The sequence below is a fragment of the Sinohyriopsis cumingii genome, chromosome 2, assembly GCF_028554795.1.
Source record: "Sinohyriopsis cumingii isolate HCF-2022 chromosome 2, ASM2855479v2, whole genome shotgun sequence".
NCBI classification, from domain to species: Eukaryota; Metazoa; Mollusca; class Bivalvia; order Unionida; family Unionidae; genus Sinohyriopsis; species Sinohyriopsis cumingii.
This window is the reverse complement of record NC_142962.1, coordinates 8,469,754-8,496,814: the sequence shown is the minus strand read 5'-3', so window position 1 is coordinate 8,496,814 and position 27,061 is coordinate 8,469,754. Positions and strand designations below refer to the sequence as shown.

The window sequence follows — 27,061 nt, the reverse complement described above, 5'->3', positions numbered from 1 at the left end:
ATTTATAATTCTTGTAAAAGAAATACCAAAGTAGATGTAGATATATATATTCTACAAGTGCTAAGTACTGGAGAGAGTTTTTCAGCTGCTCTCCAAGTACCCTACTGATAGACTGCGTCGAGAGAAAGGATGATAGGGCGGGGTTAGTTATGCGCGCCAACATGCAATGTATGTGCTATTTTCGCTAACACTTATATTCTTTCACTCACTCTGCCTACTTACATATACATATATATGCTACATAAGACAATCTCCACACACGTATTCTACTACACATAGTAATGTATGATCTAGCAGGCTGTACACTGTAAACATATAATAGCAAGACAACAACCGGTATAACACTTACGCACATTATAACACTGGCTACATCTAAACAGTCGTTTTCGCATGCCAGTGCTCCATTTTGCAACACAAATACAAAAATGCAGAAGCACTTTAAGTGATGACGGCTTTCAATCTGGTTAAAACAATACGCTGTTATACATGAAAGACTAGGGAGATCTGATTTTAATCATATTGGACTAAATATTTTTTGTACGTTCAGCAATCAGATAAATTAATATTTGCACGAAGTTTGAAGTATAAAAGCGTCTAGAAGCTAGAAAAAAAGAAAAAAAGGTATATTTTACGACGATTCCATTCTGCATCTACATTCAAGTAATGAGTCATTCCCGTATATCGGTATTTTGAATGTAGTTTTTGCCGTTTTTGCCAAATATAACCCTTATTCACAGTTGAGTCAATATGATCAAAACATGTAAATTATGTAGCGACTAAAATTATAGCAAGCACAATATTTACATTTATGTTATTAATTTCAAAGATATTCAGTTTAAAGAATAATTTTATTTTTCCCTTTAGTAAGCTGATATTCCATTTCATAAAAAAAAAAAATCTATTGCGCATTTAAGACCAACCCATGCACAACAATTAAATAATTAGTCTCCCTTCTGCGTTGCAGCATAAACTTTACTTAGACTGGTATTGTTACCGAACTGTATAGATAATACTTGTCTGAAACAGAATATATTAGAAATCAGGTTTATATAAAATAAGTAATAAAATCCATACTGTAGTACATTACGATTAGTTACAAGGCAGGTGTCGCACCGAACAACGTCATACACTTAAAGCAAAATGGCGGAGACGGAGCTGAATATTGACAGCTTAATATCCCGACTTTTGGAAGGTACTTGCATACAATTACTTGATTCCCCAGGCCTCGAAATGAAAGAAAATTTTCAGATGAAATTTGAAAACAGGATCAGATACACTTGATATGCCATTTGAACTCGGTTCTAAACTCTGAGGAAACATTAATATGCGCTCTTCCTGTTAAAGATTTCGAAGTTGATCAACTTTACCGTTTCCTGGTAACAGTCAGTAAAACGTTGTTTTCTATCCATAGAGTTCTGATATAAAATTGAAGGATTTTTGCGACCATTATAAGAGTTGTACCGGTTTTGGAACGCTGGAAATGTGACAAATGCAAACATATCTAACCACTTCCTGTAATGTAAAAGATTTATGTCAGTTGGCGTTATCTTGATATACAGTGCTGTCGGGCATTTCTGCGCACCTAAGGTTTGCGTTCACCAGTATTGAAGCAAAACGCATACCGAATTCGACCGATTGACGAAAGTAAATTTCTGCAGTGCTTACCATTTCAAAAGGGGCAATTGTCACTAGAATACTCTGTTCAGAATAATATTAATTTTGAACATGACAGATACCACCCCTGTGTTTTCTTGACTCGCGATATGTTAGCCTATTCTGCGATTAGCTTTGAAAAGATGTAATATTTATTAATAAGGCTATTGAAATGAAAATACATTACTTTGGACTGTTTCTGTCAGCATTTTGGTCAAGTAGTTATGGTTAGGTTTAATGCTGGTTTTACAAAATTCAATGTAACAAAGCCAGTAAATGGCAAGAGATATTAAGCAGACTAAACTGATCTTGTAAAAATTTAGTAAAATTCATTTAAAAACAAAAAAAAAGCTATTATGTTGAAGAGAACCACCAATGAATATGATATAATGTGTTTACAACGTCTCGTTTATGAGAATAAAAAAATTACTGAAGAATTTAGAAACAGGCTATATGCCGGCTAGTTTCTTGAGAATCCCATTCTAGTGGCAAGTTGACATCTGGATAGCAGACAATTTTGTACGTTTGGGACAGCTTCTTGCAAAATTGGAAGTTTGGATTCAAATGCAGTATTGTTTTAAGGTATACATTTTCATCTTTTATATACTGTATTTATTTGTATGATTCTAAAAGATACATAGCAGATAGGAATTTCTGGGTTACAAGCTCAAGAAGGTCAAGGAGCGGGTCTTCATTTTGACATTTAGAAATCACATTTTCATGTGCATTTAGAGTAGAAATGTATATTTTTGTACACTTCATGAATATCACTTCCTTAATAAAAGGACGATCATTCTTTCTTGAGACAATTTGGATATTCGACCAAAGACAACACATGATCCAATGTTTACAGTAATGTTATATTGTTGTGCAGAATTAACCTGCTGCGCATAATTAGCAGACATAGTGGTAGCTGATGCAAACCTTGCAATCCAGAATGAAATTGTTTAATATTAAAGCATATTTATGAAAAAAAGAGAAATCATTTAATTAAAATAGAATATCTTGTTATTGAGATCCCGTGGACCTGTGACATACTTAACACAGCCGTGGTCTTTTAAACTTCAAACGAATAGTGTAAAAGTTAACATCAATTTTTGTCCATGCCCCCGTTTTGCAGAAGCATCTGTGCCTAATATTTATATGTATGGTATAAGAAATGCATACACATTAAAAATTAAAGAAAGACAAACTTGCACAACACATCTTTCATGTTGTCAAGGCTTCTTGTTCTCATTTACTGTTTGGTTCAGAAAACTGGAATTGTATATCTATTATATTGTTTTGAAATGGACTCTAACATTGGATCCTGGACTGCAGTGGTACTAAGCAATGACACTAATGCAGGAATGTGCTGGGCATTTATGATACATCAGGTTTTATAAGATTAAAAAAATCAGGGTCAAACAATATTAATGAAACCCAAAAACTTTTATAGAAAAATGTTTTGTGTCTGAGTTATCATTTTGTTATATTTTAGTGCGAGGATGCCGTCCTGGGAAGACAGTTCAGATGACAGAGGCAGAAGTTCGTGCATTATGCCTGAAGTCGCGAGAAATTTTTCTCAGCCAGCCAATTCTTTTGGAGCTTGAAGCTCCATTGAAAATTTGTGGTAATTATTCAGACTTTTGAAATATTAAACATGTTTTTCTTTAACTTGGAGGAAACTACAAGCAAGATACTTCTGTTTTAAATTGTGCCCTTTGGCATCAGATGACATTGTTTAGTACACTATACACATGTTGCTTGTTGACACAAGTGGGTATGGCTGTTAAGTTTCAGTGTTCAAAGAAAAATGTTTTTAGGCACAGGCCTAGGGCTGGTGACTTTACAAAAATCACAAGCCCTGCCACACAACTTTGCAATTGCTACATTTCCTATATAAATTCAATATGGGGGTTTGAAGGTAATGCTACTGTCATCACTACACTCACTTGAGACTGGATTGTCCTGGTGTTCGGACAATAAGTTTGCAGTGTGTGCAAATAATGAATTGCCCCCCTCCCACAATTTGTTTTGCTGCCATGCTTCACAAAATAAAACTAATTTTGTTGAGCTTTGCTGATAGCTAATTGCTTCCTAAATTGGCTTAAAAAATTAATCACACTTGAACACTATTCGACAGTTGAAATGATCATGCTTTACGTTTTATATCTGCAGTAAAATCCGACTTCAAAGAAGTGTTTTTGCTGTTCACAAAATGTAAAAAATCTTTAATACATATGGCTTAAACATTCTTATTCATAGCAGTGACAGGTAATAACTTTTGTTCTCCTACATGTATCGAGCAACTCTTTGATTTACCTATCTTTGGTTATTCCACATCCTGATCATACTTATGCAGATTCACATAATGGACTCACCCACTGCAGTCTTCAAACACATGTCACTAGCTATTATCAGCCAGTTAGACAATTTGGGAAATGGTGGTTTATATCTGACCGCTTTGCCTTTTAATTGTCACTATTTAAAATGCCTCAAGGATAGTTTCACTTCAGCTCCAATCATGACTGTTTACCGTTTATATATGCTACATGTAACTGGCATATACTGAAAGTAGTAGGCCTTTTTAATTTTCAAAAATTGCTGAAAATTGAGTTTTCTCAAAACACGACCATGTCAGGGGGTTTGGGAATACAAAATCACGTTTTTAGCATGACACACCATGCTACAATTTAATTAAAATCGTATCTCCACTTCATGTAGGATCTAATTTTAATCAGATTGTGCCATGTTATGGCAGGTATGGCAACATCTTGAAAATACATTTCCGCATTTCATCAGTGCAATCAAAGTTTTCTCTGGCAAATTGATTACTTTATTTCAACAAGCCTGATGGGCACCTCTCTTAGAGTACAGTATGTGCCCGATCGGACACACACGCACACTCACAAAATAAATGTTGAGTGTTTTGTTTAAAAGGAATCTTGTTTGGTAGTGTTTCAACAGTTAGTCAGGCTCCCTGCTTAGTAGACTCCTAGTTTTTTCGTCCAAAAAATTATACACCACTCCGGACCCAGACTATTTAACAAAACAGAAATCTGTGACATAATACATGAAAACATTCATTGACATGTTGGTTGTTGAAACCAGGTGGAATCATGTTATCGATCTTTCAGATGTTGGACATTTTGAAAATAAATGTAATTTATACAGAATAACAAACAACTTCATCAGAAAAAGTACTTTATTGACAATTATTTTCGACTTGATTATAAAACAAGGATTCGGTCATTAAACAGCCCAGTCCCCCCCCACCTCACTGGATGTCTAGAGGATATTTTGGGAGGTCCCTCGGTAGCTCGCGCCCTCACTTATAATGCTGTCGATGTTTTTGAAACCTGATGTGTGCGAGTAATCGAGGGAGAGGTGTACTGTGATTCTCACCCTAAAATTTGACTGCTATGAAAGATATTGATAGTAGATTAAAAAATGATTTTTTTGCAATTCATCATAGTACATCTACTTTGATTTTTGGGAAAAGTGTGGTTTAATACAGGGCCTTTCATTAGATTTAAAGTTGGAGGGTGAGTTGCCAAAGTAGGCGAGAGCTTTGGGGGATCTCCCCCAATGGTGCTAGCTTCTTTTTTTTAAATAGCCGGTGTAAAGTTAAAGCAGCCAGGTAAACCTCCTGGCTCCCAGTTGATAAGGAAAACCCAGTTAATGGTATGTCAGCAGAATATTTGATATATATGGTCAATTAGATGTAAATATTTCTAAATTATAATAGAGTATGGGGAGTGTAAAATCAGGGAATCCCTATCATGTTCAGAATATTTTTGTTGAGCCACCAATTACTTGGATATCAATAGTTAATGTTTAGCTCACCTTGCCATAAGCCAAGGGAGCCTATGCTGTGGCCTTGTATCAATCGTACAATGTTTGTCTATCAACAGTTGCTTGTTACCACTGTGGCAGTCATATTCTGATCTAATTTCAACCAAGTTCAGATTTAATGTCGTTTCTCAGTGCATGATAGGCTATACATTGCAACCAGTAAACCTGGTGGAGAAAGAACCTGAGAAAAACCCAGGTATGAACCACTGACCCATGGGAGGCTAATGGCACATTTTTTCACATACCTACATTGGCCAAATCTGAGGTAAAGGGGAACCTTTTAGACTACTAAGCGACTCCAGGTCACTACTTAGAATATTTATGGGGCCCCTATTTAGAATGTATTTAAAAAATCAAACTCTTGGATGAGAGTGATAATGAGCAAGATTCATGCACATCAACAAGGTGATTTTGCAGACCTTGTTATTACTCTGGAGGTCACATTTCTGATTTGATTTTGATAAAATTTGGGATGCATATTTATAGCATTAAGTTATTGGATGTGTTTGATAATAAGTGAAATCTACACCTATTAGTTAGGTGATTCAGTGTTTCCCTTTGTGCATATTTGTGCATCAGAGATGCATGTCTGATCAAAATATGACCACAGTTTTTTTGGCTGTGCATATTTTTGATGCAAAGCATTTACAATGCGATCAGGATTTGTTCCCTCTCTGAAGCAGAGAACATGGGATGGCATTGTGTCTCCTTCGAGCATAGGCATTGCTATGACATAGTATCCTTCCCTAATCTTGTGAGCTGGCATTTGATTTCCTTCAGGCTCAACAACATGTCTAGACAAACGATCCTTGATACTTTCCTGACTAGAAAAATGATCTCCAGATGAAAACGGCATGCATTCAGAATCACCAGCCAGGAAAGTGAAAGAAGCAGAACATAGCTATATACCCTTAGAACATAACTTGAAAGAAAAATGTCAGAAGAAATTCCTATGGCTGGAATTTGGCACAACCATTGGGATGGCCCATTTGACTTGTATTCATACAATTGTGAAGACTGCAAAGTCAGTAATCCTTAATTGACATGGTCTAAGGATTTTCAGAACTCTGCTCTTGTTTGCCACAGGGTATCTGAAGAACAGATATCATCACCAAGGCATTCTTTCACAATGAAGAAGTCAGGAAGCTTGTATAAAAAAAAGACATTAGATTACCAAGGGGGTTAATGCTGTTTTTGTAATGATTTATATATAATTGGTTGGTTTGTAAGTTTGTTGCAATAAGAGAAAGACCATTAAAAGTTAAAGTGAAATTTACTAAAAGGAAGATGAACCATTAAACTCTATGACTTTTGGATAAATGTGAAGAAGTAGTTTACATAGCATGCCATACTACATAGGAGTACTTAGTGAAATGACTGGTTGTAAAGTTATCTGAAACAGGTACATGTAATTGGTATGAGGCCCACATGGGATTTGTGTTTCTCTGTTACAGGTGATATTCATGGACAGTACACAGATCTGTTGCGATTGTTTGAGTATGGAGGATTTCCACCTGAGTCCAACTATCTGTTTTTAGGGGATTATGTGGACAGAGGCAAACAGTCCCTGGAATCCATATGTTTACTTCTAGCCTACAAAATTAAATATCCAGAGAACTTTTTTCTTTTACGAGGAAACCACGAATGTGCAAGTATCAACAGAATATATGGCTTCTATGATGAATGTAAGTCAATTTAATTTATACTTTTTAGAAATAATTTTACACATTTTAGTATTTACACTAAGAGGCAGTTTGGGTGAAATAGTCATCCTCGGTCTTGTTATCTCACCCTTGTACACCAATAAAGCAAATTGACTTTGTCTTGCTTCATGATGCTGTTTTAATTCCCTTCCCAATTTTTCCATTGAATTTATTGTATTCTGTGCAGGTGTAATTGATATTTATGTCAACAATTTACTTTGGATTCCTGCCAAAAATTCACACCTGAACCTTGAAGAAGTTACAGGAATTTTATGTTTTTGTTGCCCAAACACAACTATGGAGATATTTTTGGCACAATTGTACTGTAATGATAAATCAGTTTATCCAGTATCCAACTTTAAAAAACCTTGCTATCTGGCAATGTAATTGCAGGGGCCTATCCAAAAATCTACCTGAACTAATACACAAAATCAATAACGCCCTGACATAATCTGCCTCCAGGAAACACACTTACCAGAGAATCCGATACGTATACACAAAATCTCCAGATACTCACCAGGCATATTCAAAAGTTGCAGCAACGGGAAAAAAGGAGGAGGACTTCCAATATTTCTAATTGATTCCCTGCCCTACTCTGAAACATTAATTTATCCCAATGCCAATAGACATAAATAATAAAAATTGTAATAGTCAACATTGCATCAAATAATATAATAATAACTAATATATATGACCCAGGGGGCAATGACAACCCAATCAACTTAGAATTTTATCGACAAATCTCCACTAACCAGTCTGGAAACCAAATCAGTTGTGGCAACTTCAATGCTCACAGTGAACTATGGGGAGAAAGTAGAAGGGATAAAAGAGGCAAATTAATTGAAGAATGGATTGCTGAATCAAACCTAACCATACTTAAACAGGGTTCGTACGGTCTTTGAAGGTCTTTGAGAGTTTGGGAAAAATGAGGTAGCATTTTCAAGGCATTGAAAGTTTGGGAAAATCGAGCTATTACCCTGAGGTCTTTAAAAGTCTTTGAAAATTGAAATAAACCTAAAAATTTGTAATTTCTTTCCAGAATCACAAATAAAATTATCCGAGGTTGTTAGATTCGGATGTAATCTAGTTATCGTGGTTATGTTCTTTTGATGACCCGTTCAGTTTCATTGCCACCGCAATAACAAAAGAGGCTTTGTTTGGCCATCCAAAGTTGGCCTCGGCGGCGACTTCAATAACACATGTACTCTTCATCAAAGCAAGACGGCTACACACTTCATCAAAGGACGTCAGAAATAAAATTGCCTAAGGTCGTTAGCTTCGGATGTAGCTGGTTTTCCTGGCTTCTTTCTTTTGATGAATCGTTCAATTTGATTGGACAAGTCCATCAGCTTTGGCCAATCAAAATGTTCATTACACTAATTCACTCTACGCAGAAAGTGCGCGAAAGTATTACGCTCGAGCATTCAAAATTTGTTCAGTCGATTTACATCTTCAGTGTTTAAAAATGCCAGGTCTTTGCTCTTTCAACGATATCTGGCTAGAACAAGAGAAAGTTGTCCTAATTGAAAAATACGAGAGCGACACCATATAGCAAACATATAAACCACTAGGGTTTTAATTTCACAACAACGCAACGCTATCTCGTCCAAAATCAAAATTATATAGCCTCCGAGAGAGGTGATAGGACAACTGGTCTGAGATTAGAACACCGCTGAAGTCCCTACATAGAAACAATATATAGCAAACACAACACATAGCACCAACATATAACACACACGGGACGTAAGAGACCACTAGCAAGGTCACCAAAAGAACAAAGGGAAGCATAGCCGAAATTAGGTGATGGAAATCTATTTCGGAAAACAACCCTTTATACACACTAGGGTCATTTGGAATACCCCGACAAAATTCTAAATAAAACTTGCTTTGTAAAATTCTTTTAATAAAAACAACAGATACAACAAATCATTGGGGGAAACATAAACACATAAAACTACTTTCTCTTTGACTAAGTAGGGGTGGAGGGGCATCTGTCTGGTGCCTCCCCCCCCCCAAAAAAAAAAAAAAGAACAAGAGAAATACAAGGAATGGCTGCAAAAGGATAAATTATGTAAACGAAAGGCGTTTTGTACATTGTGTAAAAAGACGATCAAATTGGCTTCAATGGGAGAAGGAGCCCTTCCTTACAAGTCATGCCAAAGGTAATTGCAAATTAGTAACTACATACTGTTCATTTAGTGGAATAAAGATGCAGAAGTATAAGCTATTGGTAGTTTTGGGAAAAATAATGGTAACTCATTACTTTTTGGGTATAAAATATTGTTTAGTTTGATGATTTGGGAGATATGGCAAAAGAGGGCCCGTTTAAATTTACTTATACCGTAAGTTTATTTAACACGTTTGAGGGACAAAAATCATTTTCGAAAAAATTTTTCTACATAATAATGTTCCTTGGTTTAATATAGAAACATCCATTGTAATAAATTCAATTCATGGATAAACAGTTTCAAAGTGCGCATGCGTACACTATAGTAGAGTTAAGCAAGAGTTGTTGTTCTTGAATTGCGAGTAAAAAAAAAAAAAAAAAGTGGCATTAACATGTGCTGTGAAGCTTTAACTGTAGGAAGTCAAGTCATTTGATTAGGCAAATAAAAAAAAGAATGAAAAAATGTGTTTCCAGTTGACGGAATGTCCCCGTTTCTCATTGCCAACCGTCGACCTTTTTCCCCAGTGGTATAAAAAAAATTTTTAAAAAAAATCACATTGCCGAAATTGATTTGTGTATCTATAGTCCGACTATATATCCCCGTTTGTTTGTTCCCCTATATTTTATTTCACTTTTTCAGAAGCCATTTTTTAAATGGTAATTTGTGTCTAAATAGCGTTTCTTACTAGTATGTAAAACCGAATTAAAAATTACTTTCATACATCATGAAGTTATTTGTTTTCATTTAGATTCATTAAAATTCTTGCAATGATAATTAATTTTGTTTCGTTTCTAGGATATAAGCACCGACAAAATAAAAAATCTGAAGAACAAGTCGCACCAGAAAATAAAGCAAATATAATAATGCATTTAAAGCAGTGCTGATGTCTGTTAAGAGAACAATTTATTTTGTATTAAATCTGACACGTATGTTACATATTTCTGAAAAAATAACAAATGTTAACCTATTTTACAGATCATTATAATGCTATTTTAGGAAATTAATTATAGTTTGACTTTAATCAGTAAACAGTATTGTAGTATTTGGCATTCGTTTTTTTCTCATATAACCTGTATACACAATGTTAGCAAAAGTAGGTCTTGGAAATCTCTGTTTGTGGTCTTTGAAAGTTTGGGAAAAGTCTTTGAATTTATCATTCATAGTTCAGTATGAACCCTGTTAAATGATGGGTCTAAAACTCGACTTAATCCTGAAGATTGCTACCTCTCAGCAATCGATCTTACTATATGCGCACCCAAACTAGCCCAACTTACAAACTGGTGGGTTAATCAAGATAACATATTAGGTAGCAACCTTTTCCACATCATAATCTCCCTCCAAATATCAGTTCAGCACAACCTTCATGAAGCCCCACCCAAATGGAGATATGATAAAGCTGATTGGGATAACTTTAGAAACATACTAGCCGCTATTAATACCAAAGAGCTCGAAGACCCAGATATAACAATATTCCATGACAATGTAATTACTTCTATACTTAATGCAGCTACCCTAAATATTCCCCAAAAAACAAAAACTTAAACTAAACAATCAGTACAATGGTGGGATGATCAATGTCAAAAAGCACATAGAGACTTAAAAAAGCACTTAACAAATATAAGCGAACAAAAGACTCAGTAGATTTCATCCAATATAAAAACAAAGAAAAATGACAAAGGTATCATAAAACTAGCCAAAGAAAAAACATGGCAACACTTTTCCAAATTGAACCTCAAACCTAACTCTAAACAAGTATGGGACAATTAAAATCTATCCGGGGGAAAGCTATTAACTTAACACCTAAGCTGCAAAATGCTACAACCAACCATGACAAAGCTGACCTACTTGCTAATCATTTCTTGACCATGAGCAGTAATACCAACCACACTAGGAACTTACAAGAACAGACAGAACGCTGAAACCACACTTCCTAACCACTTTAAAGACCTAGGGTTCAAAAACTTAAATTTAAATTCCAAAATCACCCTATAGGAATGGAAAATAGCGCTAGGGTCTAAAAAAGAAACCTCACCTGGGAAAGATCAAATTGGATATATCATATACAAAAATCTTCCAAACAACATTACAACAACCATTATAAAACTGCTCAACCAAATTTGGCAAAGTGGAAAACTACCACTCAGCTGGAAACAAGCAATTGTCATCCCAATCCCTAAACCTGGTAAAGACCCTAATAATATTAACTCGTATCATCCCATCTCCCTCACTGATAACATATGTAAAATGATGGAAACAATCCTAGCCAACAGATTTAAACACCACCTAGACAGTAACAAACTCATATCAGAAAACCATTGTGGCTTCTGTAACAGGCACTCCACCACAGATCAAGTTTTAAGGCTTTGAAGCAGATATCAAACTAGCTTTCAGCTCCAAAAGAAAATCAGACAGACAACTCATAGCAGTCTTCCTTGACCTTGAAAACATGTTTGATCTTGTCTGGACCAAAGGATTGATTGCAAAACTCAGCCACTTCGGAATTAGTGGACGCATGTTTAACTGGATCGAAAACTTCCTAACAGGTCACAGGATAATCAATAGAGTAGGAAACACCACCTCAAAAGAATACCCCCTTGAAAACGGTACCCCACAAGGGAGTGTACTCCGTCCTACGCTTTTAAACATCATGATTCATGACCTTGACCTCAACCTAGCGACAAAACGGGTTAACATTTCCCACTTCGCTGATGACAGCGGCATCTGGAGGGCAGGAAACCCTGCTAGCAATCAAGTAGTCAGAGAAATCCAGAAAAGCCTAGAAAACATAGGAAGATGGGCAGATAAATGGAGTTTTAACATCTCACATGAAAAAATGGTAGCAATAATCTTCTCCCCTAAATGCAATAACCAAATAATTTACCCCAGCTTCTATATTCAAAACCAGTCAAACAAATATGCTAAGGTAGTAAAATTCCTTGGTATGTTCTTTGATAATCATCTAACTTGGAAACGCCAGATTGAACAACTAATTCAAAATTGCAGTGAAGATATTAATCTTTTAAGAAATCTTAAAGGGACCGCCTGTGGATCTAATCAAGACACCTTATTAACCATATATAGATCACATATATAGATCACTTATAAGGTCGAAGCTAGATTATGGATGCCAAGTTTACAACTCAGCAAAACAAACATTACTGAACAAACCGGATACCATCCAAAGGAAAGCATTATCTGTTTGCACTGGCACTCTACCATTGACATCATTGGATGAACTTCAAGTCCTCACTGGTGAACTGCCAATTAAAATTAAGAAGACAGAAAATGCTCCTCCAATACTCCAGTTGATTAACAAATCACCCTGACTCGCATCTTACAAAATTAACCATTAGCAAATGCAACAAACCATTTAGCCGCAAGCTAGTTCCTAACCCACCAGGTGGCAAATGAAGCCTAGAACTCAGGGAAAAGCTGCCACCACTTGCTCTACAAGAAGAGTACACTCACTCCCCTGACCCTGCCCCTTGGACAAAACCCTATCCCTAGGATCAGCACTAGAGTCACCAATTATGGAAACAAATTGGAACAAGAATTTAAACTCAAAACCATCGTAGCAATGGAAATACAAGACACCTACTCAGGCTTCAAAAAAACATTTCACTGATGGATCCAAAACAACCGAACCCCCCCAGAACAACAGCTGCAGTGGTTATTCCTGAATTCAACATACAAATAGGATCCAGATTTCCAGACCACTGTTCTGCCTTCACCAGAGTTCTGGGCAATAATAGAATCATTAAAATGGATTAAAGACCAAAAAGTTCAAAAAGCAGTTATCATCAGCAACTTACTTAGTGTAATATAATCCATCATATCTCACAGCACCAAATCAAGAGAGCAATTCTTGGCTAGAGCTTTCTATATGCTTAAGAAATTATCCACAGCGGATCAGATAGTTGAATTCATGTAGATACCATCACATATAGGAATCCCTGGTAATGAGCTAGCTGACAAAGTCGCAAAAAACATGTTAGGGAACCCCAACCTTGCCCACTCAGATATAGCATAACAGAAGCCCAAGGCATGACAAGAAACTATATTAACCAGAAATGGCAGGAGCACTGGAACTCCACTACCAAAGGCAGGATACTCTACTCCATTATAAAAGAAACCAGTAGGTCCATCAAACCACCCAAAGTGAACAGCTTGGACCAGAACATTATCAATCGCATCATAACCGGAAGAACAAAATTAGCAACAAGTTTTGGCAAACATCTAGGACCCAAGCCTGCTAATATCAGTTGCTATCACCGCAAAACCGTTGAAGACCTGCCACGTATATTCAGTAGCTGCTCAAAATACTGGGTAGCTAGAATGGAATTTCAAAATGCCACCCCTCAAAATTGGAACCCGTACCACTTGCCCAGTTTTCCTTAAAAATAACAACCCCAGCATAAATCTGATCTACCAACATACTTCAAATTCCTAGACACATCCAAGCTAAGAGAAAAAATATAAAACACCCTAAAACCATAAAATAAACAACCTGATCTCACTTAAAAATAAATTTCATCTAGCAGAGTACTCAGCAAGGGTGTCCCTCTAGCTTAAAAATAACGACCTGTAAAACATACATAACCCACCCAAATACTCTCTAAAACCATGTTAATATGCATAGACAGATGGGCGCTTTGATACGTCCCTAGGGACCTGAATACTCATCAAAGGTTCCCGTCTTCTTAAATCCCAAATATATCCTTAAAAATCAACAAAAATAATATTTTTTTTAAAAAAATCTCTGGTTTCTACTTAGTTATAGCATGAAAGACAGCCAAGGTAAAATACTGCGGCCTACTTCTTTGATACAGACCATACGTACACTAAAGCAGCACAGAGTTCTCCATCAAATCCAACCTAGCTCATCTTTAGAACAATTTCGGACACAAGAACCAAGACTCAAAATCCATGCAAGTACGTCCATTTAGACCAGTACCCCGGAATGAGCGGCCTTCTGCCTGCGGATAGTCGCCTGCATTTTTTATTGTCCTTTAGTAAAACTAGATTAAATTTGACTAAATATGGGCTGGTGTTCTTGGGAGTACACAACATTAACGACTGGCTTGCCGAGTTCCTTGCCCTCTTGCCTCTCTCGGACATCGTGTAACGGCGGATATGTGGAACAATTTTACCTGCCTAAAGCTAGGTGTCCCGATGTGACGTAATCACTGCAACCAATCTCAACAGGCGTTACATACTGCTTGGGTTGACACATAGTACAGTCAATAACGGACTGAAATCAACTCTTTGTTAACATGAGTGTGTGTTGAGCCCATTCCCACTCATGAAAGCTCTTCATTCAGGTCGTTAGGGATGTATAGTCCTACAGCCTGACATAAATTAGCAGTGCTCCTTGAGCACATAAATGCCTGGGGGATGTGGCATTAATTCCTCTCCCCAGGAACATTTAGCATCCCGCTGTGCAGGAATAAACCTGTCGCACATGTCCTTTTGGGAGTACACGACGTAAATCCAAGTAATCAATCAATTAATCAGCATTTCATATTTAAAGTAAGAAAATAGTACCATTTTAATATCAGTAATACACTACCTGTCACTATTGTTAAGCTTGCTCTTTTTGAAATGATAAAACCTTGTCTGGGCTCAATGCACCTTTCTCGTGTTTGAGAAATTCTTAGAACACATGCATTGACCCAGTCTGTTGTCCTGTCTTTAACCCATAGCACATCCTCATTCTATTTTTTCTTTGGACAACTTCTTGAATCAGATGTGGAAAAAATAATCAAAGACAAAATGTTTACAGTGATAGTTATTCTGTATCTGGATTTGATATTCATGTTTCATTTCGGCCAAAAATTATCCTTCAGTCCAAAATTATAGTTAAATGTCTAGTGATCGTTGAATTAGTGCATTTTGTATGCTAAATCAGCTACCCTCCCTATTTCTAATGAGGGTCCAGGAATTACATGCAGAAACATGTCAGTTTACTGTTAGGTCATCAAAATTATCCATTCACTGTTTTGAATGTTTAGAGGTTGTATGGGGTTCATCTGTTAGTCTCATTATTATTAATTAATACAATGAGCATTATTAATTTGAGTTAATCTCCTAATGATACTTAACTATAGATTTCTCTGTCAGATTACATTACATTAAAATTACTTTCTCTGTCATGGGTCAGTCCCATTTCAAAAAGAAGGATATGCAGCCACAGCAGCAAAGTAACCAACACTCATGTAAGTCCACTCCATGACAACAATCCACAACAATCATACTCAAGACAAAGAAGCTAAAGAGGCAGGGGCAAGGTGAGAAAATCTATTGTTACCACTCTCTTTCCCAAGGGAGTGGGTGAAATGTCTGTTCAGACATTTCACCTTTACTAGCAGTGCATCTCTCTTCCTTTAATACAAGTCGGTGCTCAGCTGACCCTTTCATGCCTGGTTGAACATTTCAAAAGATTGGTGGATCATTTCCATAGTAAAGGATGGTTTATGTCTGTGATTCACAGAACTCCCTTCTCTCTTAAGGACACCCATCTGTCATAAGTCAAATGTTATGAAGTTAAAGGAAGAAGGTGACAGTAGAGAGGTTTCAAAATGTCCAATCACCCAAATTTTATTCCAAGATATTTCTGGTTACCAAAAACAGTGGAAAACATTGATTATAGATCTTTCTCCCCATGACTTATTTCTGTGAGAGGAAATCTTCAAGATGGAAACTAAAGCATCAGTTCAAAATGCTATTAGACCTACAGACTGGACTGTTTCCATTGATCTTCTTGATGTATATTTCTACGTTCTGACCTTTCCTTCACACAGAAGATTCTTCCAGTTCTTCATTAGAGGTATTTCAGTTTTGAGCCATACTGTTTGGTCTGGCCTCAGATCTAAAGCAAAGTTAAGGACGTAGTAGCCCTTGGGTGGCCGCTGTTGATAGGTTTGACTGTATATGCTTTATCAGTTGAGGAGGGATGTGTATGCTGCAGTGGGAATTAAGATTATGTTTTCTTGTTATACAGTAGAACCTGTCTTGAAAGACCACCCCTTCTGCCCAAAAAAATATGGTCTCAAGAGAGGTGGTCTCTCATGACAGGTCATAGCACTATATAGCCATTAAATCTGTGCAAGAGAACCTGGTCTTTCAAGACATGGTCTTTCATAGCAGTGGTCTCACAAGACAGGTTTTACTGTATCATCCATGGTTTGTTGCCAAAAAACCAACTTCTCTCAGTACTTCCATCCCCAGTAGGGATCCCCAGTCTTAGTGGCATCATTGCTGGGGATGATCAGGATGATTATACAGTACTTCTTTGCCCAGTCAAGGCACTTAGGTTCTGTTTTGCAGTTGCTAAAGGGACAAGAAAGGATAGATAAGGGCTTTTTCTCTTCCTCAAGCGACTCAGCTGATATTTCAGCATCCACTCTTTCTAGATGGCTTCTGCTCACCATGAAGAGAACTTATGTCACTCCCGATGATCTCTCTCCTTCACGAGGAAAAAAGTCCGAGAAGTAAGGGTTATCTCTGCTTACTAGGCCTATCTCAAGCAATCACTCATCTTTAGACAGTATTATGAAGGCTGGACTTTGGTGATTACACACAGTCTTTTCTTTAAAATTCTGGCCCTTTAAGGACCAAAAGTATAAAGGAGAAGACTCTGTAACAAACAAGAGCCAAGGTATTTTGTTTTTTCCTGGGTCCTTAGTCACTGTACACAATCATTGTGATCCAGATCATTGCTACATAACAGCAGTTGAGTACAAGGTAAGTAATGTTTCTTCATTTTACTCCTTTACAGTCCTGCATCCATCCTCCTTACTGACAAATTTAGCTTAACAATGGTGACAGGTGATGTATTTCAGGTATTAAAATGTAGGGTAGGGGGGAAGGGGGAGTGAAACTGATTTTAATTTATTTAATACTTATTTGTCACTATTAGATAAACTCCTCCCACCCAGCTCTGATGTCCTTCATTAGCAGACCTCCATGGAAAGAATGAGGAATCACAACTGTGCATAGGCCAATAGTGGGTAGTCAGACTGGGTTGATGCACGTTTTAAGAATTTATTATTGGATGGATCATTGGCAAAATGCCAGTTGCAAGCAATTGTCATAACATGGAATTTAATATTTTAACCCTTAGTCTTGATTGTTTCTCTACAGACAGTTTGTTATGTATGGAATATTCAGTATGACAGGCTCATTAACAAACATTATGGCCATAATGGCAGAGTACGCATATGTCTGCATGAGAAAAAAATTTAGAGGCTCATCACTTAATAAATTATTTTGTATTGCAGGTAAGAGAAGATTTAATGTCAAATTATGGAAGACATTCACCGATTGTTTCAACTGTCTACCAATAGCTGCCATCATAGATGAGAAAATATTCTGCTGTCATGGAGGTATGCAGTGTCATATTTTTGTATAGCTTCAAATGTATAAATAAATGTTCAGATTTAAAAACCTCAGGCCATAGGTTAACTTTTTAGTTTACATCTCATTCCAGCTTGTGGAATATTTACAAACTGAAATCATATTTGACCTCTCAAATTTTGACATACAGTGTAACCCCACTATAATGTGCCCCGCTATAACGCAAATTTGGATATATCACGATCGTGTCGTGGCTCCCAAAATTTCGTATAATCATTCACACATGAAAAATTATTTTTTTGTTCAAAGTACATGAAATAGTGTATAAAAAATGTATTATCATTATGGGGAAGAGATCACGTATAAATTCGATTTTAATATGATTGTGATGTGGTTCCTGAAATTTTAAATACATGTATGTGTATTTTTCTCGTACTGGAAAGAATATTTTTTTTAAGTACGAGAAATAGTGTGTAAAATGTTTATTATCATTTTGGGGAAGAGTTCACGTATGATATTTAATATAATGCAATCGTGACGTAGCTTCTAAAATTTAACAATATCACCAGGTTCTTGAAGTGTTATGCCAAAACAAACATTATCGGAAATGTTACTTATTGCTGGTCCATGAGTAAAGCCAGTAAGTCGTCTTTGTGATTGTCTTCAGTTAATCCTGTATACAATCGTTGCTTAAACAATAGTCAATATGTGTTTCTTCTTTAACTGCATACACAACCAAACAGCAGACAATGCGGTGGTTGATAAAAAATTCTCACAGTTTAATAAACATAAAAAAACAAAAGCTGCCACGATGTTTGCTGGGCTTGGCAGTGTTATTAGACGGAATCAGTTGACCAGTAAATAATGTCTGCTTTATTAGCTGGAAATTGAAAGGGTATGAAACTGTAGATGCATTCAACTTTAATTTTTTTTATAAAAGTGACTTGTGATCATTGCAGGCATACTGCACTTAGTTATCGGGTTTTACATGTGTATGGTGTTTGCTTATGAACTCATTATTAATTTCCTATTTTTTTATAAAACTATTTTACCATTATGGAAAAGCATGATCACAAACGCAATTTGTTCTCTGCACTTTGCGCAAAATAAAGTTATTATCATCTTGGGAAAGAGATCGTGTATGAATTTGAATATAATATGATTGTGGCGTGGTTCCTGAAATTTTAAATACATGTACGTATATATTTTTCGTTCCCGGAACAATACTTTTTTAAAGTACGAGAAATAGTGTGGGGCAGAGTTCGCGTATGAATTTGAATATAATAAGATCATGGCTTGGCTTATGAAATTTAACAATTTCACCAGGTTCTTGAAGTGTTAGGCTAAAATAAACATTATCAGAAATGTTACTTATTACTGATCCATGAGTAAAGCCAGTAAGTCGTCTTTGTGATTTTCTTCAATTAATTCTGTATACAATCGTTGCTCAGACAATAACCGACATGTGTTTCTTCTTTAAATGCATACACAACCAAGCAGCAGACGATGCAGTGGTTGATAAAAGATTCTCACAATTTAATAAACATTAAAAAGCCACCAATATGTTTGCTGGGCTTGGTGGTGTTATTAGACACAATCATTTGACCAGTAAATTTATAAAAGTGACTCATGATCATTGCAGGCCTACTGCACTTAGTTCTCTGGTTTTACGTGGGTATGGTGTTTGTTTATGAACTCGTTATTTATATCCCAACTTTTAAAAAAAAATATTTTATTGCTATGGAAAAGCAAGTTCACAAACGCAGGTTGTTCTCTGCACTTTGCACAATGATTAGTATAGTAGTTTTCATATGTTTCTTTCGATATTCACAAAATCTGAAGTAAAAGTTATATGCACGCTGAAAGCATGTGATGAGTGTTAATTATTCTTGATGTAGTCGTTGAGACGAATAGTCGTACAAGTGTTAATTATTGGAAATTTGCAATGGATAAATGTACACAGAAATGCTTATGAGAAAATTTAAGCAGTATGAAATTTGTACAGACACCATTCATAGACCCTGGAATGTAATGAACCGTACACGTGCTTCATCTTTATTAACCAAATTTTGCTGTTAATTTTTCCCATTGAATTCAGACACATAATGATGTGTGACAAAATTATTGAATAGTTTAAATATGTATGCAGGTTTTGCAATGGAATTACATATATTATGGATTAATTGCAGGCCCCAATGGTACGATATCAGATGGCAAGTAAACGGTGTTGATACTCTGTTCATACTGTATATTAGACGTTGAATTCAGACATGATGATCTGGGAAAAAAATTATTGAATATTGTAAATCTGTGTGCAATTTTTCAATGAAATTACATGTATTATAGATGAACTGCATGCCATGACCGCACAGTAGTAAACGGTGTTGATACCCTATTCATCATATACATTAGACATATGTGCCAATGAGTTGTTCTCTGAAAAAAAGTAAAATACTGTCCAACCCCGCATTAACGCAACCCCGATATTAACGCGATCCAGTTTTTTGGACCCCAATTATCGCGTTATAGCAGGGTTCCACTGTATATCTTCAAGATGGATAATTCCTTTTTGTTGTAAATGTAAGCTGCTTTTTTTAGTACAGTGCTACGTTGCTGATGTTGTTGCTGTTGCAAGGTCTAACATCAAATCTGTTAAGATTAAATAGCAAATCAACTAGGCCCATGAGATAGTACTTCAGGTGAGAAAAAAATGGAGAAAATATTATTAAACTCGTAAGAAGATTTAAGGTATTCTTCAGTTTAGCTGTTTTCAGGTATAAAAATAATTCCGTTTATATTACTTTACCCTGAGGTAATATCAAGTTCACAGTTAGTAGGAAGCAAGACATCAGTAGGTCCTTGTGGTATTGATTAAAGTTATTCATTTGCATTTATTTCATAAACTCCTTGATAGATTCTCGATATACTCAGCTCGAATCATTTTGAAGCCCCTTGATAGATTCTCATCATATTTGTCTTGAATCATTTTGAAGACCTTTGATAGATTCTCATCATATTTGACTTGAATCATTGTGAAGCCCCTTGTTAGATTCTCATCATATTTGACTTGAATCATTGTGAAGCCCCTTGATAGATTCTCATCATATTTGTCTTGAATCATTTTGAAGACCTTTGATAGATTCTCATCATATTTGACTTGAATCATTGTGAAGCCCCTTGTTAGATTCTCATCATATTTGACTTGAATCATTGTGAAGCCCCTTGATAGATTCTCATCATATTTGACTTGAATCATTGTGAAGCCCCTTGTGAGATTCTCATCATCTTTGACTTGAATCATTCTGAAGCCCCTTGTTAGATTCTCATCATATTTGACTTGAATCATTGTGAATCCCCTTGATAGATTCTCATCATATTTGACTTGAATCATTGTAAAGCCCCTTGATAGATTCTCATCATACTCAGCTTGAATCATTTTAAAGCCCCTGGATAGATTCTCATCATATTTGACTTGAGTCATTGTGAAGCCCCTTGTTAGATTCTCATCATATTTGACTTGAATCATTGTGAAGCCCCTTGTTAGATTCTCATCATATTTGGCTTGAATCATTTTGAAGCCCCTTGATAGATTCTCACCAGACTTGGCTTGAATCATTTTAAAGCCCCTTGATAGATTCTCATTATATTCAGCTTGAATTATTGTGAAGCCCCTTGATAGATTCTCATCATATTTGACTTGGGTCATTGTGAAGCCCCTTAATAGATTCTCATCATATTTGACTTGAGTCATTGTGAAGCCCCTTGTTAGATTCTCATCATATTTGACTTGAATCATTGTGAAGCCCCTTGTTAGATTCTCGTCATAGTTGACTTGAATCATTCTGAAGCCCCTTGATGGAATCTCATCATATTTGACTTGAGTCATTCTGAAGCCCCTTGTTAGATTCTCATCATATTTGACTTGAATCATTCTGAAGCCCCATGTTAGATTCTCATCATATTTGACTTGAATCATTGTGAAGCCCCTGGATAGATTCTCACCATATTTGACTTGAATCATTTTTAAGCCCCTTGATAGATTCTCATCAGACTTGGCTTGAATCATTTTAAAGCCCTTGGATAGATTCTCATTATATTCAGCTTGAATTATTTTGAAGCCCCTTGATAGATTCTCATCATATTTGGCTTGAATCATTTTGAAGCCCCTTGATAGATTCTCACCAGACTTGGCTTGAATCATCTTAAAGCCCCTTGATAGATTCTCATTATATTCAGCTTGAATTATTTTGAAGCCCCTTGATAGATTCTCATCATATTTGACTTGAATCATTGTGAAGCCCCTTGATAGATTCTCATCATATCTGACTTGAGTCATTGTGAAGCCCCTTGTTAGATTCTCATCATATCTGACTTGAATCATTGTGAAGCCCCATGAGAGATTCTCATCATATTTGACTTGAATCATTGTGAAGCCCCTTGATAGATTCTCATCATATCTGACTTGAATCATTGTGAAGCCCCTTGATAGATTCTCATCATATTTGACTTGAGTGATTGTGAAGCCCCTTGTTAGATTCTCATCATATTTGACTTGAATCATTGTGAAGCCCCTTGATAGATTCTCATCATATTTGACTTGAGTCATTGTGAATCCCCTTGTTAGATTCTCATCATATTTGACTTGGAATCATTGTGAAGCCCCTTGATAGATTCTCATCATATTTGACTTGAATCATTGTGAAGCCCCTTGATAGATTCTCATCATATTTGACTTGAATCATTTTGAAGACCTTTGATAGATTCTCATCATATTTGACTTGAATTATTATGAAGCCCCTTGATAGATTCTCACCAGAATTGGCTTGAATCATTTTAAAGCCCTTTGATAGATTCTCATTATATTCAGCTTGAATTGTTTTGCAGCCCCTTGATAGATTCTCATAATATTTGACTTGAATCATTTTGAAGCCCCTTGATAGATTCTCACCAGACTTGGCTTGAATCATTTTAAAGCCCTTTGATAGATTCTCATTATATTCAGCTTGAATTATTTTGAAGCCCCTTGATAGATTCTCATCATATTTGGCTTGAATCATTGTGAAGCCCCTTGATAGATTCTCATCATATTTGACTTGAGTCATTGTGAAGCCCCTTGTTAGATTCTCATCATATTTGACTTGAATCATTCTGAAGCCCCTTGTTAGATTCTCATCATATTTAACTTGAATCATTGTGAAGCCCCTTGTTAGATTCTCATCATATTTGACTTGAATCATTGTGAAGCCCCTTGATAGATTGTCACCATATTTGACTTGAATCATTTTGAAGCCCTTGATAGATTCTCATCAGACTTGGCTTGAATCATTTTAAAGCCCTTAGATAGATTCTCATTATATTCAGCTTGAATTATTTTGAAGCCCCTTGATAGATTCTCATTATATTTGACTTGAGTCATTGTGAAGCCCCTTGTTAGATTCTCATCATATCTGACTTGAATCCATGTGAAGCCCCATGAGAGATTCTCATCATATTTGACTTGAATCATTGTGAAGCCCCTTGATAGATTCTCATCATATTTGACTTGAGTCATTCTGAAGCCCCTTGTTAGATTCTCATCATATTTGACTTGAATCATTGTGAAGTCCCTTGATAGATTCTCATCATATTTGACTTGAATCATTGTGAAGCCCCTTGATAGATTCTCATCATATTTGACTTGAATCATTTTGAAGACCTTTGATAGATTCTCATCATATTTGATTTGAATTATTATGAAGCCCCTTTATAGATTCTCACCAGACTTGGCTTGAATCATTTTAAAGCCCTTTGATAGATTCTCATTATATTCAGCTTGAATTATTTTGAAACCCCTTGATAGATTCTCATCATATTTGGCTTGAATCATTGTGAAGCCCCTTGATAGATTCTCATCATATTTGACTTGAGTCATTGTGAAGCCCCTTGTTAGATTCTCATCATATTTGACTTGAATCATTCTGAAGCCCCTTGTTAGATTCTCATCATATTTTTCTTGAATCATTATGAAGCCAAAACAATTATTCCAGTTGCATGCTCCCTTGTCGTTTTTACGTTGGAGTCAAGATTCCAGTCATAGAAAATTGGCATTAAAGGGTTTTATTTTGATCATTTCATTTGTAAATATGTACTAAGCCACTTTTAATTTTCCTTGAAGCGAATCATAATGAAGGTAAGAGTTCATTCTGTGAAATGCTTGGTTGCCCTTGTGACATTAAATCATGGAAAAATTGCATTAAAGTTTTGGTTGAAGTTTTTTCATTTGCTTATAATTCCTAAACCTAATCCTGGATTATTTTCATACTTGGGATGAATCATTATGAAGCTAGAACAATTTTTCCTGTGGTGTGTTGGTTTGCATCTTTAACTTGGGTCAATGTCATTCTCTTAGAAAATTTGTATTATGGTTTCATTGTTGGTCCCCAGCAATTTGTTAAATCATCCTGGTAATTATGTGGTGGTATCACAGATTTTGTTTTCTAAAATGCATGTTATCATCATACAGGTGAGAGAAAAAAAAATCCATGAAATATAAAAGAAAGTAATTATGTTTACATGGTGTTCTTTTTTCCTGAATTTATGTCATGGTCTCAAGCCAAACTTTATTTTCACAGTCTTTGCATTTAATTAATAGATTGAAAGTCAACCTTCAGCAAACTCTTTATCGTCTTCATTGTAAAGGTCCCTTTACAGTCTGAGAAAAGATGAAGCATTCTGTTTATTAAAGGATGTAAAAGACAAAAGACCATTTCTTATCTAATTATATAATACTTATGATGAACAAATTACCTGTAGAATGGAATATTTATTTCAGGTGCAAACAAATTGCTTACTGTTACTGGCATTTTCTTTGAATAAGGCTTTTAAAATAGTTTCAGTTTGAAGATAAAAGATGCACCTGTTTTTACTTTGGCTCAAAAGAAATTCACTGGGCAGCATCCACCAAAGTTGAGCTTATTGATCAGACTGAATGTTGGGAGGTGGCTCAGAATCTATTGTGTACAGTTGAAAGCAGTGAGAGGTGGAAATGCAGTTTTTGTTCATTGGGTTTTCCTCACCCATTGCTCAAACAATTAAATAGCCTGACACCTGGAGCCCCTATAATTTCAGATCAAAGAACACCTGTATTCTGAGTAAAGTGACTATTGGGCTTGTTGAGAATTTTTTTTAATTAGCCTGAGAAAACTTTGATCAAACTGACATAATGCATAATTTTACTTTTAAATTGATGAAAGACTATTAAATTGTTAATATTCATGTCCATGAATGTCCCTTACTTTTGCGAAGATCATCTACTTGCCATACATCTATTGAAAGCTGTAAACTTGGCATACAAAGTAAAGCATGTAACTTATGAATGGGTAACAAATTACCTGGATTACCTGTAATTAATGCTCACTTGGCTTTTACATACATATGATTCTGTCAGTGGTAGAACAAAACTACCATTATTATGCTGCTGCACATATTGTTTTGTAGCTGAAATCTACAGCTTTTGAAAATTAAATTATTTGCATTGTTGAGAAAAACCCCGCTATTTTTACACATTCTGTCAATGCACTACAGAAACAATTGAGAACCAGTCTTATTTGGACTGAAACTGTTGCAGCAGTGATTGCGACTAGTACAGTGATATACGACTGAGTAATTGGATTAAGGCTAATGTGTACACTTTGACTTTAGGTCAGATGCAGGATTTTTTTTTTTTTAGATGTAAGTAGGTGGTCCATGATGGCTTTAGAGTCTGATAAAAAACTGGCCATCCTTTGGTACAGTTAGTGATAGAAAGGAAAGATTGACCAAAACATGATTGCAGCAGAAACATTTAAAAAAGTGAAGCAATACTAGTCAGGGATGGCACTGGCTTTAAAAAAAGTTATCACCAAAAAAATCGCCAACCTCAATATTTCTTCACTACTTTTCAACAAATGTCGCCATTTTCATAATACACTGTCCATTTATCACAGCATCCTTAGGACCAAGGTAATACTGCCAACATAAGCAGGTGTTTAGATAATTAAGGGAGGGGAGCGCTGAAAATAAATTGAAATTTTACATACAATTGAAAATTTTAAGAGATGACCTGTTGTCAGTGACTAGGATTTATGCAGACAAAAAAAGAGGAAATTTTGAATAAATGAAGACAACTAGTCTGAAATACACTTGTATATTGACAACTTACATTTGTGTAGTACACTCCACAATGTTTTAAATAATATACATGCATATGTTTAATATATGAATTCAAGTATTTGATCATATGTTAGAAAATTCATGTATCAGTCAAATCCCTTTAGAAATAAAACTAAACATATATTAAAAAATGGTAGTCCTCGTTTGATATATACATCCCATTTTCAACAAACATGTTTCCCGAAACAGTTCACTTTGATGTTTATTATCCTAGTAGCATATGGCTGTATAACTGTTTATTTGCTACATGTACTTAATTTGGCCTAGATGTAGCTCAGCCAGAGATAACTACCATGATGCTGAGGCTGCCATCATTTAACTCGATGGCCAGATAATAATAATAATGAGGACTTTGTATAGTGCCTAATCTTTAGAAGCTCTAGGCGCTTTACAACATTAGACAACAACACCTATAAGATAAAAAAACATCTATAATGCTATGATTATAAAAACAAACACCATGAAATTAGAAAACATAAAAAACATGCTGAAAATATTTAAGGTAGGAAAGATTATTAGTTCTTTAAGTTTGTTCTTGCAGTCAAAATAAGTGAGTTTTGAGAGCACTCTTGAATGGGATCACTGTGTCTTTGTGTCTAAGTTCAGTGGGCAATTCATTCCACGTTGCTGGGCCCTGGTATGCAAAAGAATGCTGTCCATATGACTGTTTTCATAGTGGGAATAATGAGTATACGATTGTCAGAAGAGGAGCGTAAGTATCTTGCTGGTATATACACATGGGTGAGGTCGGACAGGTATGTTGGACTGGAGTCCATCAGTGAAACGTAGCACAGAGAACAAATTTTGTGTTTGATTCTGGATCGAATAGATAGCCAGTGTAGGGTACAGAGCAGCAGGAAGGTGTGCTCTGATTGTGGTACTCTAAGTATGATCCAAGCAGCTGTGTTTTGAACTTTTTGAAGTTTCTGGAGTAGATATTGAGATGAACCTGACAGAATTGAGTTACAATAGTCCAGTCTTGAAAGTATCTATTGTTTCAAAATATTTGAACTTTAATTTGAGTTTTAAACCTCCATTGGTATAAATCGTAAGCATGAGCTTTTTTGTTGCAAACCGAAAACTTTGCACAGTAAATATGTTCCATTGACTATGAAAAATGAAATGATGCTTTTAGTTAAGTTTGTTGCTGATTTT

At 35.7% G+C, this 27,061-nt stretch overlaps 1 protein-coding gene across 1 annotated transcript in view; it reads left to right on the top strand.

Moving 5' to 3' along the window:
• The first annotated feature begins 1,037 nt into the window (after positions 1–1,037).
• LOC149804313 (serine/threonine-protein phosphatase PP1-beta catalytic subunit) overlaps positions 1,038–27,061 on the top strand; it is a 44,894-nt gene continuing 18,870 nt past the window's right edge. Inside the window, exons 1-4 of the mRNA XM_089938736.1 lie at positions 1,038–1,192; positions 3,134–3,265; positions 6,945–7,175; positions 17,641–17,745. Of these exons, the coding sequence (XP_089794862.1) occupies positions 1,141–1,192; positions 3,134–3,265; positions 6,945–7,175; positions 17,641–17,745 (520 nt within the window). The 5' untranslated portion in view covers positions 1,038–1,140. The remainder of the gene's footprint in view (positions 1,193–3,133; positions 3,266–6,944; positions 7,176–17,640; positions 17,746–27,061) is intronic.